We start from the raw sequence: 19,663 nt of genomic DNA, 5'->3' as shown, positions 1-19,663 counted from the left end.
TAAGAAATTTTTGACAAGAGAGAAAACAAAACTTATAGAAATATGAGCAAAAGTTCCAAGATTTGTTTAAACATCCCGTCATACGAGATTTAGATGTGGTGTCAGGTTACCATCAAGATTTGACCTTTCTCACACCCCAATCGGGTCTTGTTCTACCTGAAGACAAAGAAGGGACCAAATCAGAGAGGAAAGAGCAGGATTAGGAACCAATTAAATTGTTCAGTCCATGATTAAAATTTATATAAACCTGCATCTTAAGGTCATAACGCGCTTCTCCGACCATTCAAGAAAAAACCATGCTTCTCCAACCTTTCATCTCAAAAACTGTTCTCAAAAATGTTATTTATGAATGGTACTTCATTTTTTTTTTCAAAAAAACAAAGATAATCAAAACTTATATATTTTTCTAATAAAATTCTAATTTATAAACTCTAATCTTACAATTAAAATTTAATTACACTATTTTAACTAAAAAAAAATAACATGAAAAGTAACCTGTAAATTTTCTAGAAAATTTTCTGCAACTTCAACAGCTGTTCCAGTGGTACTTTTCATCTGTGGATTCCAACATGGAATTGTTTTAACTTGCTCAATTTTTTGAGAATCAACAGATGTCATTTTCTTCAGAGGGCGTAAATTATACTGTAGTGTGTGAGTTATATCATAACTGTAACTATTAAAAATTTCCATCTTATTAACAAACAGCATAAAAGCAAAAGAACAATAATTTTATTATCTGTTATTTTAAAATATTTTTTTTTCATAAAAGATGTATTCTATTCCGTTTCTAAATTCTATTTTTCTAAAGTATTTTGTTAAAATAAGCTAAGAAGCTCTAACAACAGAATAAAATAAGCTTGATTCTTAACTACTTCTTAGTATGAGTTAAAATAATCATTTTAACTCATACTTTCAATTTTCAATAAACAAAACAATTTTCCTCATATAAACAATATTAATAATAATTTATAACAATATAATATTAATATTAACAATAAAGTAATATAATATAATATTAACAATATTAATTTGACAGTACACAATATATTAATTGACAGTATACTGTAGTGCTTCACAACTATTTTCTTTTTTTTTGTTTAGTTGTTTTGGTTTTTCCCCAACCCCTTTGTTTTCATTTGCAGTACCACCTTTTCACCATATGTTGGTAGCCAGATTGGCCAGTGATGGTCACGTGGGGGAGAATATCTGCTTTGTATGTTATAAAAGGTTCATGTCCACATGTTGTAAGCACCTTTCTTTTTGTTTTCCTGGGTCCCATTTGTTGTGTGGAAGATACGAAATCGAGGCGTCGAGTGCGAGAATGCTAAGGACTAAAATAAGGCTGAAGGAACTGTAATCCAATTCCATCTAACCGAGGATACCTTAACTCCGAGAGACAACATATAGAAAGGAAAGAAGAACAATGGAAGATTCGATTGCACAGATTAGTTTTCCTTCTCAACGTTTGTAGGAGTAGAAAAATTGTTGTGACAGTTTCGGTTGTATTTTTGTTTCTTACGTGATCTTTGTTGTTTGTAGTGTTCACTGCATGCCATGAACCCCCTTAAAGGAGAGAACGGAAGTAAGGGGGATGCGAATTGTTTTTACCGGGGCACTGAAAACTTGTTAATCTTGTGATAGTTTGTGTCTTGTATACATATGTATATATTGACTGTGTCAACGAAAATAAATAAAAAACTGCAGTATATCTGTCAAGCTGACTTGTCAGTCTGTTCTTTTTTTTTGTTTTGTCCAGCACTGCAGACCCTTGTCTACAGGGGCTTATCTACAATACAAATACTTAAAACATTTAATTCCAAATAAGAAAATAAAATCATAATGATGTAAATATCTCAAAAATTCTTTAGATGTATTCAAAACAATTAGATAATTATATTAGTTTTTATTAATATAAGTCACTGTCACTATGTTATTTGGCAGAGTTAATTTAACTAAATAAAGAAAATTTTAAGTAGACATTAGTAAAAAATTAATAGAAAAGTATAGGTTTGTTTTGTTTTCTAAGATATTTTATTTATATAAAACTTTATTGGTATTAGGAGTAAGTTATATAAATTTTATTTAACTATTGTACTACATTCAATTAAAAATGTCTAATGACATTTCTTCCCCCATTTAACAAATTTCTTGCATCTAGTGTATGTAGCATATATAATTAAAATATATAAACAATATATTATTTATCTTTTCAGCCATAAAAATCACATTTTAATTGAATTCTAAATAGCAAACAGATTGTATGGGATACTTTAATTAAATGAAACATAAAAATTATGACAAAATGTAAATGTTGATTAATTATTAATTCATCAAAAGTAACCTGAGCAGAAGTAACAAAAAAAGAAAAATTAAACTGTTATTACGAACAAAAGGGTGGACAAAGGTCTGTTTAGATGATGAGAGTTCGAATGTCAAGTTATGAAGGCAATTTGCTAGCCAATTCAAGGGGTAAATGTATTCAGTATTCTTGCATTTATAACATCATTTATGATCTAAGCCACTAATAAAAATTGATATAGTGATTCGCCTACTTTGTAGTTATCAAATTTTTCAAACTTTTTACTTTTCTCAATAAACGATTTATTAAAAATTACTTTAGCCACCACAAAGCTGTTAAGATCATAAATTACATCATAAATGCAAGAAAACTGAATATCTTCCTACACTTTATAGTGGTTGGCAAATCACCTTCATAACAATCTTTGAACTTTCACCAAATAAATACTGTTGTCTTAACCTTAAAACTCTTTTTTTTTCATTACTCCTGTGCTACAGTTCTTGTCAAATGAATGAATACCTTTGAAAAAGTTTATGGGTTTCTTGGTACCATAAGCTTAAGTTCAACAATAAGACAGAAGTTTAATAACATTAATTAACTTGTATGACGATAAATGGTAATTGACATTAGGGTTTATACAAAACCTGACTTTTTAAAAAACTGGTTTTCAAATTTTTAACCAAAAAAAGAAATAAGAGATATTTACAACTTATTTTAAAACTTTTTAATTTATTTAATATTTATAACATTTCAAGAATATAACAAAATATAATCGACCAACATCTACACAAAACAAAACAGAAAAAATGCTAGAATTAGAATGTCACATTAAAATATAAAATTTACTCCATAGAAAACCATTAAGAAAAACAAACAACAATGAATGCCTACAAAATAATTTTCTTAGGAAAAATAAGAAATAAATGATTTTAGAAAGCAAAGAACATCTATAGATCTATTGCTCAACTGTGTCCTTATTTTGCACACAAATTTGCCAGAAGAAGAAAATTCTCATTTGCTACTAAGCTGGGTTTAATCATCTTTAAAGAATTAAATAGTAAATTAAATTTTTTGTTCGTCTGTTTTTGTACCCTCTAATACTAAAAACTATTTCTTTCGTGTCCTAGGGCAGGACAAAGTCACTTCTTCGAGTTTTTGAAGATATTTATGTAATTGATCTCACGTGACCCAATTTTGAGGGGCTGTACTCACGAAGGGTCACTTGTAGCAGTATGGATCCTTTGACTTTTTTGCTCCTATAGATATGCTATACAGCTCTGATAAGGTCCCAACAGTCTCATTCAGAGCTCAAATTGAGCTGAATTGGATGCTTTTTAGGCATAGGAGGATTTTTTGTTTTGTAGTTAGTTTTATGAAACTTAGTATTTAACAATATTCCCGTTTTATGCCAGAGACAATTTTATGTCAAAATGTTGATGTTTTCAATCAAATAATAAATTAATTTTTATGTTTTTAAGTGTAGGCTCAAAAACTGGTTTTTTTTTACTTGGGAAAATGTGGTTTTCAAATTATACAAATTTCTCTAAAAAACCAGTTTTCAAAACCGGGTTTTAAAAACCAACAAACCCTAACTGACAACTTAATCAGATTATTGTTCTCCAACAGATAGAGCATATTGTTCTGCTTTTCACAACCTGCCCTCCTCTCCTATTCCTATTTTAAGCCAGTCTTTATTCGATGCCTACGGTCAAAATTCGTCCTCTGAAAGACTATTTGAACTGATTCTTTGTTTTAGTTTTAAAATATTTAATACGTAATTAATTCTTTCAGAATATTGAAGGAGTGACTTTGCATTTTCGTAAAGTAGGTTATGGATGATGGTGTGTATTATTTAGAGGTAAATATTACAGATGTCCTATTTGAAGGGTCTGGGGATTGTAAAAATGTCTGTTAAGTACAGGTGTCCACTATTTGGGAGTGTCCATTAATGGAGGTTTCATTGTGTGTTGTACACACATACACATTTACACTAATGCTATATATAGAAGTCATTTTATAAATACTTACCTAAAATAAAAATTACTTGATAAATCCACATTCTGGAACATTTTAACATATCTAATAAAAATTAGAGCTTTTTTAAAATTGATTTTAATTAAAAATTAAACTGTTGAATGTATTCTAAGTAATAAATTATTAAATGATATGAAAATTAGTAATGGTGGTTTTTAAATATTTTTATGAAAACAGGTACTGTACATATTCCATTATAATTATTTTATTTCTAACATATATTTAATACTTTATATGAAAAGAGCTTAGCTTATAATCTAGCGAGAGCCAAAAAATTTAAATTACATCAAATCTATAAATTATAGAAATTGAAATGATTGCTTCTAAAATTTAAAAAAATTGTTTCTACAATAATTTTTTTGAATATATAAATACATATAAATATTAAATGTAAAAATTTGATAGAAAATTACCTGGCTTCATCAGGATTAGAATATTTTTCTCCCTCACTAGGAATATAGACCATACTAGTATCTTCAATCTTGTAAATAGTATGATGTCCAATTACAGCAACTCTACGACGTTTAGTTACAAGAATAATATAATATCCTTCCAAAAACTTAATAAACCCTGAAATATATTTTTAAATACATTTTTATTTCTGTGTTTGAAGACTCTTAGAATTTAATTTTTTTAATAATTAATATTTTAATTAAAAATATAAAGTGAAAATAATATTGATATTGAATTATTTTGTTAATGTAACAAACTTAAAAATCTGACCTATACTGTAGTTTTCCCGGCATAGTTTAATTGATATTTTAAGATTTTTGTTGATAACTTTTGTAGACTTTCTATTATTTTAAGAAATACAATAAATTTGAATTATTGAATACAAATTGTACATAATACAATTTTAAGTTGAATAATTTCATATAATTTTTTTAAGTTAACACTTTCACACACATGGATGGCCACAGACATCTTTGGCATTTGTGCCATGTGTAAAAAAGACTAAAAATGACTGTAAACATGAATACTGTAGAATTTTAAAAAAGTGTTAAATATAATAACATATTTGTAATGTTAATATATTAATTTAATAATTTTTTTTGCTTGTTTTTCTTGAAAATACAAAGTTGGTATCTTAATATTTATATATCAAATCATTAGATAATTTGAAAAATATTCTCTAAATATACATCTTGTTTAAAAATTTTTGCACAAGTTCTTAATCAGATCTGAAAAAAGTTTATTACAATTATACTGAAGTTATATTAATTTTTATTATTCTAGTAGTTATTTTTAGGATTCTTTCAACTTAATCAACATCAATAAAACTTAAAACTTGACACCATATTTAAAAATGTAAAAAAAAACTATTTATTCTAACACAATTATTATCTATCTATATTTACATTCTAAAACACAACTGTTGATATTCTTATAAAACAAAGAAAATGTTACTGAATAAAAATTTAATTTGCTTTCCAGAATTAAACATTTTTCTTGTCTTACAATTTGTTTAAAAGAATCTAATTTCATTAATCACTAGCATAAATCTCATAAAAGTGAATCATTATTTTCTTAATAAGTATTTCTTATTTTTGTGTATTCATGTCATTAGAAAATTTAAAGTAAATAGTTATATACAAACATTAAATTAAAAATGTTTTAACAATTTAACTACCAGCATTTATATGAAATACTTCAACACTTTCTTTAATTTAAATGAAATCATCTCACCTACAATACCAAATGCAGACACTGTACGATTTAAACCTGATGATTTTTGTCCAGGTCTTGGTCTATTACCAACATCTATCATTGTAAGCAAGTCTCTGATTTCTTTATGAGTATATTCCATCTGAAAGTAAATTTAGTGTTTTCTATATTTAATAATATACAAAAATTCCTTTCATGTTATTTTTGTATATTAGTACACAAACAACATACCTTATCATCAATTACAATTAATTCTTTCAGCTCAGTTCTGTCAATTTTTAATACTCTAAATTTTGTTTGAGTATTATTAGATCCAACCAAAAAGAACCTCTGAAAAAAGTTGCATTAATATTTTTTTAAAAATATATAAAGTAATAAAAGTAAGTTATTTATATATCAGGTTAAGATTTACAACACTGATTTTAATATGCACATGAGATTTAGTTGTTTGAGGATCATCATCATCACCATCACCAGAAGAAAAATTTAACTTTGTTGAAATTTCATTAAAATATATTTACCAGAATATAAAATGCTTATGTTTAATAAGTATGATAAATTAAGTAACTTCCATTGCCTTTTTGTTAAGTTTTTACATTCAATTTCGCTTACACAATCGTATATGAATAAAACTGTTCAAGTACACGATTGAAATTACAATAATAAACTACATAAAAACAAAGAAAACCATTTGAGGCATTCATTCATTCTTTAAATTAAGATGTAAGTCCTTCATATTGAAATATGTGAAGGATTTACATCTACATTTTATTCCCAGATTCTCTCGGTACTCATTTAAATTTAATAATATGATTAAAATCTTTAGTTATTAAAAAATAACACTTCAATCAACATTAGTTAATAAAATTAATCAACAGCTCTAACATAAAACAACTTAAACTGATGTCTTAAATTAAAAGAAAGCATTTTAAGATTTCTAACTTTAACACTAATTACATTTTATGAAATTATGATAGATTAGTACAATTATGAACTGTTTAACAAATGTTTTTATGATATATGAAAATGTTACTTTTCTTTTATAACATGTAGCAAGATAACATCAGCCAAAGAATATTTATTTTACATTTATAGTAAGCAAACTTAGAATAATATTAAGAAAAACAAATTGTTTTGATCATGTTTTATTTTTTTGGTGATGTGATATTATTAAAAACATAATAAATGAAATATTTTACATTGTTAAATTTTCTGAAGAGGTCTTGTACTTATTTCTTAAATTTATCATCAGAAATGCTTCTGACAGTTTGGCCATAAGGTTTTTTTTTTTGCATACTTTCAGAAAAAGGTGTTAAGAAATGTAAAGAAAATATAAGAAAAGTGTGTAGAATTTCTTTTTATTCAAATTTTAAAAATGAGAATAGAACATCTTAATAATATTATTATCTTTTCATCTTTTAATTTAGTTTTTATTAACATTATTTGCACATCTATTATCATATTCTCCAAAATATTCTATATTTCAAAAACTTAAAAAAATGAGAAGTTCTATAGTTTTTTTTTGTTTTGTAAACTTTCACACTCTTTAATGATTTTTTGAAAAGTTGAAAAAAGAACCAATCGGCTGAACTATAGTCAAAAACATTCCAATAAATCTTGTCCAGGTCTTGGTGTTTGGTCACCTCAACTAGCATTTTTAAGAAAAAGGCAGGTTATAATAGTCTCTAATCCTATGTTGTAATATCTAGGGCGGTATTCTGATCGCTATCTCGAGTGTGCCATCTCACAAGATTATTGGCTAAAAATAAATTTTTAACCAATACTCTTGTGATTTGGTATTTATTTCCGAAAGACAAGGAATAACAACCAGAATACAGCTTCTGACAGTTTAATATAAAATCCATTTTATAATTTTATTAATCAATGGATATAATTATAATTTTGGTTAAGAAAGGAAAACTCCCCGAGTACAGCATTAATAATTTTTATTTTGCTAGCACTTTCAACAAACTTATGTTCATCATCATCAGATGAATGAAAAGCATTAAAACTGCTAGCAAAATAAAAACTATTAATGCCATACTCGATCATTTTTCCTTCATCTGATATTTGGTATGAGAATCAAGCTGTATTGAATAATTTTATTAATCAAACTTTTTAACACTTTATAATTCTAATAGTATTTTATAATAATTTAATGAATATTTACTTACAGCTTTAGTCTCATATAATGCTATTTTTTGGACACTGCTGATAACTGGATAAACAAATGTTGTCTTTGATGTCATTGTTCAAATACCAGTAGTGAACTATCCTAAATCTGTAAATAGAAGATAAATTTTAAGTTTAACAAAAATTAGTCTAAAAATTAAAATAAATTTAAAACGTAAACACTGTAAAAGTAAAAATATACCAATATAGAAACAGTATTTTTTTAAAATATTGTAAAAATTAATATAAAATTAAATTGTTATTATCCAAAATTGTCAATAAATGATGCTAAAAGATTTTATTTCATTAGAATGCTAACAAAATACATCACATATTATACTAATATACATTATATATATATATACATACACATACACACAAACACCATATATAAGACGACCTCGCATATAGAACGAGGTGTGACTTTAAAAGATCAAAATAAAAAAAATTAGATTTATTAATATAATTCTAATTTTAATTTGTTTAATCACAATCAAATGAACGTAAATGCACACATTGTCCCGCAAAAATTATTGGCATTTTAAACTTTAATGAAAAATCTTGTAAAATCGACAACATAATTTGTTCATGTAAAGCTGGACAATCGGGAACCTTTTTTTGCCAATTCTTAAAAGTCGAATCCACTCTCCGTCAATTACGCTTACGAGTTTCTCTGAATTCTGATTTCCATATAATCATCCATTTTCATGTAGGAATGGATTAAAACTTATATCGGGCTCCCGTATGATTTTGGAATTTCAATCTGGAATTCAATTCAAAAGCTTTGCTTTTCCTATTGCTATTCATCCTTACTCCTGACCAGTGCCGTAACTAGGGCAGTGCCAGCGGTGCCAGGCACAGGGCGCAGACCCGGGGGACATAGAAATGACCTGGATTAAGTTTTGGGGCATAGTTACAGAAGCTCACGCCGGGCGCATAAAAGGCTAATTACGGAGCTGCTTCTGACAATATACAAGAATGATTCAAATGACCCAGATAAAATACTTATGTTTTTAAATACAAGATGGTAAGCATCTGGTAAAAAATGCAAATACACTGTTCACAAAAATTATTTGCAAAAATGCAAAGAATCTTTTGCTCATGCATATAGGACGACCTAGGAATTTGAAGCTGTGATAAATGAATAAAAACCTCATCTTAACCTGTATATCTTACATATACAGTATATATATAATATATATATATATATATATATATATATAATTTATAAAACATTTAAAATTACATATACAAACATCTTGAAACCCAATATATTTGTAATAAGCCAAACAACTACCCGATTACGTCTGACTACTTTTCCACAATTATTTTTAATTAATTTATAAATAATTTGTCACTAAAGGGAAGTTAATTTAATTTAATTATAATTATTAAATAATTGAGGTAAGCAGCCCGACATAATCCAGTAATCGTTTGGCTTATGTTTAAAATTGTTAATGCAATCGGTAGTTGGAAAGAGAAAAACTGTCCCAAAATAAAATTAAAATATTTCAGAAACATCAATTCTCTCTGAAAATTTATTAAAATCAATACTGTACAAGTATTCATAAAATATGAAAATATGGATGATAGGCATAAAAAGCTAAAGATAAGAAATAATCTTTTTTTGAAATGATAAAAGAGAATGTTAAATTAAGAACTAAATATAATATAGTAACTGATTAAATAATAATCCATTTCGTAATATGCAGCACATATTTCTATATTAAGAGGGGTACATATCTTCTCATCAGTTTGTATTTTGAACAGATAAAACATTCAGTTCTGGATTACATCTGCATTTTTTAAAATCAGTCATTTCTCATAATTAAAAACTATGACTAACAGAAAAATTCATTTTCTGTTATATTAGTGTTTCTGACAACAATGAGCAATATGTTTTAAACATTTAGCTTTTTTCATGTTAAATTATTTTAACCTTTCGTCCTTTCTACTCTATGGGCACCAAGAGGGCTTTTTCCACACCATCGCAGATTTAGCCGGGCCCTTAATGGGGACAACCAGGTGCCAAGAAACGGGACCCAATGTATCCAGGATAGATTGCCCACAAAAAATTCCCAGGATTGCTTATCTGGATTCTATCCCAGGAATATATTGAAAAAGTCAAAACATTGTTCAATTCTGATTAGCACAAGAAAATTGAAAAATAAATCTGTTCCACAAAAGCTTATTTGCATAAATACTTGACATTTCACTACAGTAAAAACTTTAATTAACCATCACTCTTTAAACTATCAGAGTGCTAAATTCAGTTTTGGGAAGTCACTGTATTATTTCTTCTTCTATTGTCAAACTGAAGAACATACTGTACTGAATTTTACTGTATGCAAACCTCTGTTTCCTTACTGTATCTAGCTAAGATACTGCATCATATTTAATTACTGTTCTGTACAGTATATAGTTGATTATACAGTACTGTACATATAGGATTGCGTATTAATTGCAGATTGTAAATTAATTAAAAGGTACTTAAACGTAACCATTACAATAATGTAAAAGTTACATTTAAGTACTTTGTCTGGCTGTCTGTCTGTCTCTGTGTATACATATATATACAATGTATAATGATAAATGATGTAATACAGTACATAGGCCTATACATTATATAGTTATGTAAATAAATGACCTAAAAGTAACTTCTAGCCAAATTAGCATTAGTAATTAGGATCGTAAAACAAATTTTACCTTTAATTATTAAATATTCCTTTGAGTTAACTATAATACTTTCTTTTTCTAGGTATTAATTTCCTGTACAAAATATATATTTCAAGTTTACTTCTCGATACCATTTTATAAAATTTACATATTGTCAGCTTCTGCTACAAAAAGTACACGCCTCCGATAATGCGCCCTCTTTCGGACTGTTAATTTTCGACATAAATTTTTTCATTTTTTTTATTTAACTCCGCTCCGAGGACACGAAAAGAGCCTTTTTCATGTTCATTGTGAGTCCGCTCAGGCCTACTACGGGCACATATAATAAATATACTGGTACAATTCGGAAAATATCCCACGGAATCTGTCCCAAAATAAACTTGGCGTTTCCCAGCTGGCTTTTTTTTTTTTTTTTTTTTAAACTCTCCGCTCTGTGTGCATTAAGAGGGTCTCTTTTAGCAAACCTTTTTTTTTTTTTTTTTTTTTTTTTTTTTTAACTCTTTCCGCCCTGTGGGCACTAAGAGGGCCTCTTTTAGTAGGCCCATTATGGGTTCGGCCAGGCCCACAATGGGGCGACCGGGTGGTGAGGGACGGGGCCCGACATATCCGAACGGACCACCCCCCGAAAAATTCCTGGGGATTATTCGACCCGTCCGGATTCGATCCCGGGTCCCCCAGAGCGGTAGGCTGCCACCTTTACCGCTCGGCCATCCGGCCGTCAATTTTTAGCAAACCTATTGTGGGTTGGGTTAGGTCCACAATGGGGCGGTCGGGTGGTGAGGGACGGGGCACGACATATCAGGACGGACCACCACATGAAAATTTTCTGAGGCTTTTTCGACCCGTCCGGATTCCATTCCGGGTCCCATAAAGAGGTAGGCTGCCATCTTGACCGCTCGGCCATCCGGCCGCCGTCAAGGCGATGGGTAGTAGTGTCCTTTTGGTTTGGACAGTATTTACAGTGGTCTATGGTGCTTAGTTTATGTGTATGTAAAAAATGATTAGTTAACAAAGAATTGGTTCTAGCGCGGTTGATAAGAATCGTGTTACGGCGGTATTTAGTTTCGGGAATAATGATGTCGGACGCGTTCGGGAACCAAGGAAATTGAGTGTTCTCCAAGTCTTGGTTCATGTGTTTTCTGTTGTCGGCATTAATGAGACTGATAAGGTCTTCGGGGTAATAAATTGAGTTATGATGGAGTTATGAGAGCGGCTTTTAGCAAGTTTGTCCACTTGTTCGTTAATGGGGTGCCGGGATCCATATAAGGCAGGTGTGTAGGTTGAAGGCTTGTCTATGACTGATTGTTGATGATATTATGAATTATGGTAGAGGATTTGTCGTGGTGGGTGTTCAGGGTTGTCAGGATGGACTTCGAATCGGTACATATAATGACGTCGGTTTTCATGGCGGTTGCATGACGGAGTGCCTGTAGAATTGCAAGCCCTCTGCGGTGAAAACTGTGGCTTCAGGGTGGAGTATGCCCAGGTGTGTCGTGCGGTGTCTATATACAGTGCCGTAACTAGGCAGGTGAAACAGGTGCACTCGCCCACTTGGAAGGGAGCCCAAAATGCATGTAGCTAAATTCTAATTAACTTTTAAGAAAATTTTCCTACAATTTATTCACTTTTATACATTTTAAATCTATTATTTATATATTTTCTTTTAAACATATATTTTTTCTTTTGCTATAATTATAACAGAATTTTTATCAATAAATAAAGTTGATCCATCGTCCACGTCAAGAAACATATATATATTAAGTAGGTCTTATTTATACACCACAGTAAATAATGCAGAAAATTCTGTAAAATATCAGATACCAGATTGAAGATTAAAAGAATCATCCGTCGAGGCGGATTTGAACCACCGACCTATGGATTTCAGTAAGCTGAACCTCTACAGTCCACCGCTCTACCAGCTGAGCTATCGACGGAACGGAAACAAATTCTTAGAAAATAATATATAAATCTTTAATGAGGTCATTCATTTTATTGTTTAAAGTTTTTGTGTTGATATTAAATAATATATGGGACGTAATTAACACTGAAGATTGTAACTGTACTTCTTTAGCGTCATGAATGGTGGAATGCAAATTTCGATTCGAAACATCACAGATACAAAAAGTAGAAATTTTAAGGTACGGTAAAAGCTTTGTTTTATGTATGGCAGTAAAAAATGCAAATTTCATTTCATTAAAAAATCTATAACCTTCCTAACATACTTTTTTTTAAACTCTCCGCCCTGCGGGCATTAAAAGAGCCTCTTTTAGCAAGCCCATTATGGGTTCGGCCAGGTCCACAATGTGGTGAGGGACGGGAGTCGACATATCCGGTCGATCACCCTCCGCAAAAAAAACACAAACTTTACACAGAAAGAATGACCTCATTAAAGATTTATATATTATTTTCTAAGAATTTGTTTCCGTTCCGTCGATAGCTCAGCTGGTAGAGCGGTGGACTGTAGAGGTTCAGCTTACTGAAATCCATAGGTCGGTGGTTCAAATCCGCCTCGACGGATGATTTTTTTTTTTAATTTTTTTAAATCTTTAATCTGATATTTTACAGAAATTCGTATTACGATAATATATTATGTGCAACTATACATACTGCATCCCGTTATATACCAAAAAACGAAGTAGCCAAGATTGGATAATCTCGTTTCCGACTAGCTGGACGGCTAAATAGTTTACTAGTTGTTAATTAAGCTAGAAGAGTGGTTGGGTGAATGCCCGAAGATGATCAAACGCTTTTATATTTTGCCTACCAGTAGCCGAGTAGATAATAAATCATCCAAACTTGAGGAGTCCCATGCTATGTTTATGAACTGCCATTGTGCCATTAAAAACTGAGATCACTTAGTTAGTTGACATGTGCAAGGCCAATATTAATAACAGTAAGACAGTTTCAAGTATGAGAAGGCATCGTACAAAATGTACAAACATTATAAAAAATATTCTTTTTGCTCATTTTGAACAGTGTTTGAGAGATAATATAGGACCTATATTATCTCTATACGACCTATAGGACCTATATTATCTCTCAAACACTGTTCAAAATGAGCAAAAAGAATATTTTTTATAATGTTTGTACATTTTGTACGATGCCTTCTCATACTTGAAACTGTCTTACTGTTATTAATATTGGCCTTGCACATGTCAACTAACTAAGTGATCTCAGTTTTTAATGGCACAATGGCAGTTCATAAACATAGCATGGGACTCCTCAAGTTTGGATGATTTATTATCTACTCGGCTACTGGTAGGCAAAATATAAAAGCGTTTGATCATCTTCGGGCATTCACCCAACCACTCTTCTAGCTTAATTAACAACTAGTAAACTATTTAGCCGTCCAGCTAGTCGGAAACGAGATTATCCAATCTTGGCTACTTCGTTTTTTGGTATATAACGGGATGCAGTATGTATAGTTGCACATAATATATTATCGTAATACGAATTTCTGTAAAATATCAGATTAAAGATTTAAAAAAATTAAAAAAAAAAATCATCCGTCGAGGCGGATTTGAACCACCGACCTATGGATTTCAGTAAGCTGAACCTCTACAGTCCACCGCTCTACCAGCTGAGCTATCGACGGAACGGAAACAAATTCTTAGAAAATAATATATAAATCTTTAATGAGGTCATTCTTTCTGTGTAAAGTTTGTGTTTTTTTTGCGGAGGGTGATCGACCGGATATGTCGACTCCCGTCCCTCACCACATTGTGGACCTGGCCGAACCCATAATGGGCTTGCTAAAAGAGGCTCTTTTAATGCCCGCAGGGCGGAGAGTTTAAAAAAAAGTATGTTAGGAAGGTTATAGATTTTTTAATGAAATGAAATTTGCATTTTTTACTGCCATACATAAAACAAAGCTTTTACCGTACCTTAAAATTTCTACTTTTTGTATCTGTGATGTTTCGAATCGAAATTTGCATTCCACCATTCATGACGCTAAAGAAGTACAGTTACAATCTTCAGTGTTAATTACGTCCCATATATTATTTAATATCAACACAAAAACTTTAAACAATAAAATGAATGACCTCATTAAAGATTTATATATTATTTTCTAAGAATTTGTTTCCGTTCCGTCGATAGCTCAGCTGGTAGAGCGGTGGACTGTAGAGGTTCAGCTTACTGAAATCCATAGGTCGGTGGTTCAAATCCGCCTCGACGGATGATTCTTTTAATCTTCAATCTGGTATCTGATATTTTACAGAATTTTCTGCATTATTTACTGTGGTGTATAAATAAGACCTACTTAATATATATATGTTTCTTGACGTGGACGATGGATCAACTTTATTTATTGATAAAAATTCTGTTATAATTATAGCAAAAGAAAAAACATATGTTTAAAAGAAAATGTTTTAAATTTAGGTTAGGTTAAGCTAGAGTACCTAGATATCAGAGTAGTGTCATACGAGTAATCGCCGCCATGTTCTGTCGACTGTCATCACATGGTCTATGGGTTTACATTAAGAAATGACGATTTTTTTTGTACATTGAAGTTGACAAATTTAATATCTAAACTTTGAAAAATATCAAATTATCTATACTGAGGTGAAAATAACATCCTTCTAGATTAACATCCATCATCTAAATGCATATTTGAAACATCTAGATCAAGAAAAATAATCTAGATCTAGATGAAAAATATATAGTTTGGCGACATTGCTCCTTTAGTGCCCAAGAGAGCGCTAAAGGAACTTTTTGAATTAAAGAAAATCATTACGCGTTATATTCACTACATTAAACTTTTTATTTTTAAATATAAACGAATAGTCCGTAATAATATAACATCATGAAACTAAAATAGTTTTTAAATTATATAATTGAAAAAATTTTAATTTATCTTTATGTTTACGGTATGGCAACACTTGTTAAAAGTGCCATCCGGTGCCCTAGTCGATATTTTGAAAGCTCGAGACGTTCTGTTTTACGTCGTTACATTGGCTACGGCCGTTGGATTATATTGCAGAATTGAATACGTAGCATGAAATTTCTATAAAAATGTTTCGTACCAAAAAAGATGTCGATAAACACGTTGCAGACATCTTAAGCAAAATCAATAACGAAAATGAGGTGAGTTACGTATTGTAATGCCGCAAATAGAAGCTCATTCTGGATAAAAGTCACGAATATTCATTGCTTCGCTCTAAGCATCCAAAGTTTGGATTTCCAACACGAAATTTCCATTAAATGTCACATATTAAAACGAAAATTACTTATATAAGCTTTTAAATATCGTGTTAATTATTTGCCAGAAACAAAACTAGAATATGTAAACTGATCGGCGTGTAACGTGATTTACCACAATTTATTTTTTTAAGCGAAAGAATTCTTTAATTTCGAAGTTTTTAAATAATTTTAGTCCATTTAATTTGAAATAAGTTTATCTTAATATATTTTTATATTGAATGATTAAGAAGTGTATTTATATTTGAATGCTGGGCTGAATGAAAGTCTTGATTTTGTTATTCTCTTCGGTTCTAGATCGGTGATTTTTCAAAGTATGATCTGTGGTCCACCGGCATGTGTCAGGCATTCTGCAGACCAACCGAGTAATTTTTTTTCCAAAGTGATGTTCTACACTGTTTAGTCGGATATAAGAACGTTTTTGTGCATCGTGTCTGGCGGTTTATCGGATAGACCTTTGGCACAGATCAGATGCCAAAGGTCTGGCAGGTCGAGAACCACTTCCATTACCTAAGGTGGTGGTTTTTGACCTTTCTGGGGCGGAATGCTGTCCATACGTTATTTGTTATGTGGAGCATTAGCGTCGATATATTCAAAAATTGATGAGCAGTTCCGTGTTTACTACTCTGACAAAACAATAAAGCAACATACTAATAAACTTTATTGTATTGAATGAAATAGAAACATGGAATTGCATATGAATAAAGTAATATATTGTAGTACATTGCAATACATTTTTAATAAAAACTTTAAACCCTTTTTTATGGAACACTTGAGACAAGTTTGAGGAATGTTGATTAAGAACCAGTGATCTAAGGTGTGTATGGGAGTCATTGCTGGTCTGTGGTTCATCTGTGACTGTTTGTGGACCCTGGATTGATAACTTTAAGAACCACTATTCTAGATCATCGGCTTACTCTCGTGATATTAAATTACAAAATTCTGTTCAGATTATTTTCATAAATATATTTTATTATGATATGGGCTTTCAAATAGAGTTAATCAATTGAAAGAAGGAATTCGAGCTTATGAATTGTCACATCAGATTTATTTCAATAAAAATTACTTGATTTCAAACTTAAAAGCATTAAATTTTACTTTCAGATTTAAACATAAATAAATTCATCAAGTTACAAATATAGAATAATTATTGACTGATTTGAACAGTTTTAATGTCAAATAAGTCTTGATTAAATCTGATCTCTGAATAAATTTAAAACTTGTTTCTTTTGGTGATATTAAATTATAAAAAATAAACATTATTTCTGTTGATTTAATTTTATTGTTAACATTTCAGTACATTAAAATCTATTGAAATAAATCTGAATATTAAATATAGGTCTAAATAATAATAATCTTTTATAATATATGGATATATCTTTTGATGCTTTATAATTTTAATAAATAAATTCTAGTAATTTAAAGTTTAATTCTTAATATTTCATCAAAAGTTTAAATTAAAAACATTTTTTAGTTTTAGCTAATTAAAAGAATGTTTCATCAAACAGTATATAGTTGACTTGTGATTGAATGTTCTCTTGTCAGACTTTTTTTCTTTTTCTTAATCTTTGAAGTTAAATGAATGATATTTAAGTTACCAATTGGCACTGCTTTCAATGCAGCTTATATAGTATGTTCCCAGGCAGTACTGTTGTGTAGCAAAGGTTGGCATATGATTTCACAACTCAAAATCAAACAAACATGGAAATATATTGTCTACTACTATTGTTCATTCTAACTACAGTAATTATAATTTTCATTATTTTAATCTTTATGTGAAAGATGTTTTCCATTTTCCAAGTGGAAAAAAAAATACAAAACATTTGTAATCAAAGGATATATCTCCTTTGATTACAAATGTTTTGTATTTTTTCACACATCTGTATAAATGATGTATCTCATTTATGTGTTTGAAATTGTGAGGAAGGATGCAAAGCCCATAAAAACATTTATTAGAATAGAATTTTGTAATGCTTAAAATCTAAGCTTATTAATAAAAAAAATGTATCAATAATAATTAGAATTAACTTTACTTTCAGAAAATAATTATTTATATATTATCAAAATAGGTTATTTCTTATATATGCATATAACTGGAATTCACAAGATTTTTTATGTATTTTTTTTTAAACTGCATGTAACACAATTATAATTTTCTGAATCATAAATCAAGGTTGGTCATACTCTTTTTCAAAAACTGTAAATCAATATCTATTACATTTAACATATTAATTTTTAGTTATAATAATGATACTTTTTCTGATAATAAATATAATTTTCCTGATATTTTTAGAAATACTTCTGATAAAATAGAAACTCCATACTTTCAAGACTACATTCTGTAAAACTGCTGAATATCCATCAATTTTCATCAGTCCAAATTTTTGGTTTTGAACTTATGGCAATCTTATTTTGACATAAGTCAATTTTAAATTATTAATTTATAATGGAAAAATGCAACCATAGGAAATATTAAAATCATTGTGCCTATTTGTTCAGAATGGCATCTGCATAGAATTGCCAAGAAAGTGTACAGGGTGAGTCAGGAGGAGAGGGAAATATCTTGGGAAACAATAATTTAGGTCATTGTAAGCAAAAAACTTGTATATGAACATGGGTATTATTCTTGGTAACTTTGGAGATACAGCTATATGAAAGTTGCTCAAATACAACAATAATAATGACACATGTGACATTCAAAACAAATGCTCAAAAATTGAATCCTGAACTTTCATACACTTTACAATTGAGTCAACTGAAATAATGTCTGTACTGGAGTCATTGATGGTTTGTGGTTCATCTGTGACTGTTTGTGGACCATGGATTGTAACATTAAGAACTACTATTCTAGATCATCGGCTTACTCTCGTGATATTAAATTACAAAATTCTATTCAGATTATTTTCATAAATATATTTTATTATGATATGAGCTTTCAAATAGAGTTAATCAATTGAAAGAAGGAATTCAAGCTTATGAATTGTCACATCAGATTTATTTCTTACTTGATTTCAAACTAAAAAAGCATTAAATTTTACTTTCGAACAGATTTAAACATAAATAAATTTATGAAATTACAAATATAGAATAATTATTGACTGATTTGAACAGTTTTAATGTCAAATAAGTCTTGATTAAATCTGATCTCTGAATAAATTTAAAACTCGAAAGTACTGTACATTCAAAACAAATGCTCAAAACTTGAACCCTGAATCTCAATACACTTTACTACTCATGTCCAAACATCACATATTGTTGACACACAATTTAAGTCTCCAAAAAAAGATTTTTGACATACTGATAGTGATAGGGATGTAAATCAAAGCAATATAAAAAAAACCTTCGAATTACAAAGTCCCGAAACAGGAAGATTCAATGAACGAATTTGCTTTAGCCAACGTACCAGAGCATCTTTCACATCTTTGTATGGCAACTTTCTCTGGCGTTTTTGAGGCAGCCGCGACGAAAACCCAAGAAAAGTCTCTTAATTTACTTTTTTTTTCTTTTTCAGGATTTCCACCAATGTTGTTCTTGGAAGGTTTTTTTTTTTTATATTGCTTTGATTTACATCCTTATCACTATCAGTATGTCAAAAATCTGTTTTTGGGAGACTTAAAT

General features: G+C 29.6%; 2 protein-coding genes and 4 non-coding genes across 6 annotated transcripts in view; 3 read left to right on the top strand and 3 right to left on the bottom strand.

Annotated features, from left to right (window-relative positions):
- Positions 1 to 11,043, bottom strand: part of FIG4 (polyphosphoinositide phosphatase FIG4) — a 44,821-nt gene extending 33,778 nt beyond the window's left edge. Inside the window, exons 1-7 of the mRNA XM_067264271.1 lie at positions 10,877 to 11,043; positions 8,173 to 8,279; positions 6,230 to 6,328; positions 6,020 to 6,140; positions 4,747 to 4,903; positions 4,328 to 4,378; positions 496 to 673 (exon numbers count right to left, since the gene is read on the bottom strand). Of these exons, the coding sequence (XP_067120372.1) occupies positions 496 to 673; positions 4,328 to 4,378; positions 4,747 to 4,903; positions 6,020 to 6,140; positions 6,230 to 6,328; positions 8,173 to 8,247 (681 nt within the window). The 5' untranslated portion in view covers positions 8,248 to 8,279; positions 10,877 to 11,043. The remainder of the gene's footprint in view (positions 1 to 495; positions 674 to 4,327; positions 4,379 to 4,746; positions 4,904 to 6,019; positions 6,141 to 6,229; positions 6,329 to 8,172; positions 8,280 to 10,876) is intronic.
- Positions 11,044 to 12,690: 1,647 nt separating this feature from the next.
- On the bottom strand, positions 12,691 to 12,780 carry TRNAY-GUA (transfer RNA tyrosine (anticodon GUA)). Its single transcript is given in 2 exon segments — positions 12,691 to 12,726; positions 12,744 to 12,780. It is a non-coding gene; the product is annotated as a tRNA-Tyr (tRNA).
- Positions 12,781 to 13,273: 493 nt separating this feature from the next.
- Positions 13,274 to 13,363, top strand: TRNAY-GUA (transfer RNA tyrosine (anticodon GUA)). Its single transcript is given in 2 exon segments — positions 13,274 to 13,310; positions 13,328 to 13,363. It is a non-coding gene; the product is annotated as a tRNA-Tyr (tRNA).
- Positions 13,364 to 14,351: 988 nt separating this feature from the next.
- Positions 14,352 to 14,441, bottom strand: TRNAY-GUA (transfer RNA tyrosine (anticodon GUA)). The gene is given in 2 exon segments: positions 14,352 to 14,387; positions 14,405 to 14,441. It is a non-coding gene; the product is annotated as a tRNA-Tyr (tRNA).
- Positions 14,442 to 14,934: 493 nt separating this feature from the next.
- TRNAY-GUA (transfer RNA tyrosine (anticodon GUA)) lies at positions 14,935 to 15,024 on the top strand. Its single transcript is given in 2 exon segments — positions 14,935 to 14,971; positions 14,989 to 15,024. It is a non-coding gene; the product is annotated as a tRNA-Tyr (tRNA).
- A 683-nt stretch (positions 15,025 to 15,707) lies between these two features.
- Nup358 (Nucleoporin 358kD) overlaps positions 15,708 to 19,663 on the top strand; it is a 113,192-nt gene continuing 109,236 nt past the window's right edge. Inside the window, exon 1 of the mRNA XM_067264277.1 lies at positions 15,708 to 15,931. Coding sequence (XP_067120378.1) covers positions 15,860 to 15,931 — 72 coding nt within the window. The 5' untranslated portion in view covers positions 15,708 to 15,859. The remainder of the gene's footprint in view (positions 15,932 to 19,663) is intronic.

Source organism: Centruroides vittatus, unplaced genomic scaffold (genome assembly GCF_030686945.1).
Source record: "Centruroides vittatus isolate TY-2023 unplaced genomic scaffold, ASM3068694v2 contig_1832, whole genome shotgun sequence".
Taxonomy (NCBI): Eukaryota; Metazoa; Arthropoda; class Arachnida; order Scorpiones; family Buthidae; genus Centruroides; species Centruroides vittatus.
The sequence above is the reverse complement of the archived record's forward strand: the minus strand, read 5'-3'. Positions and strand labels throughout refer to the sequence as shown.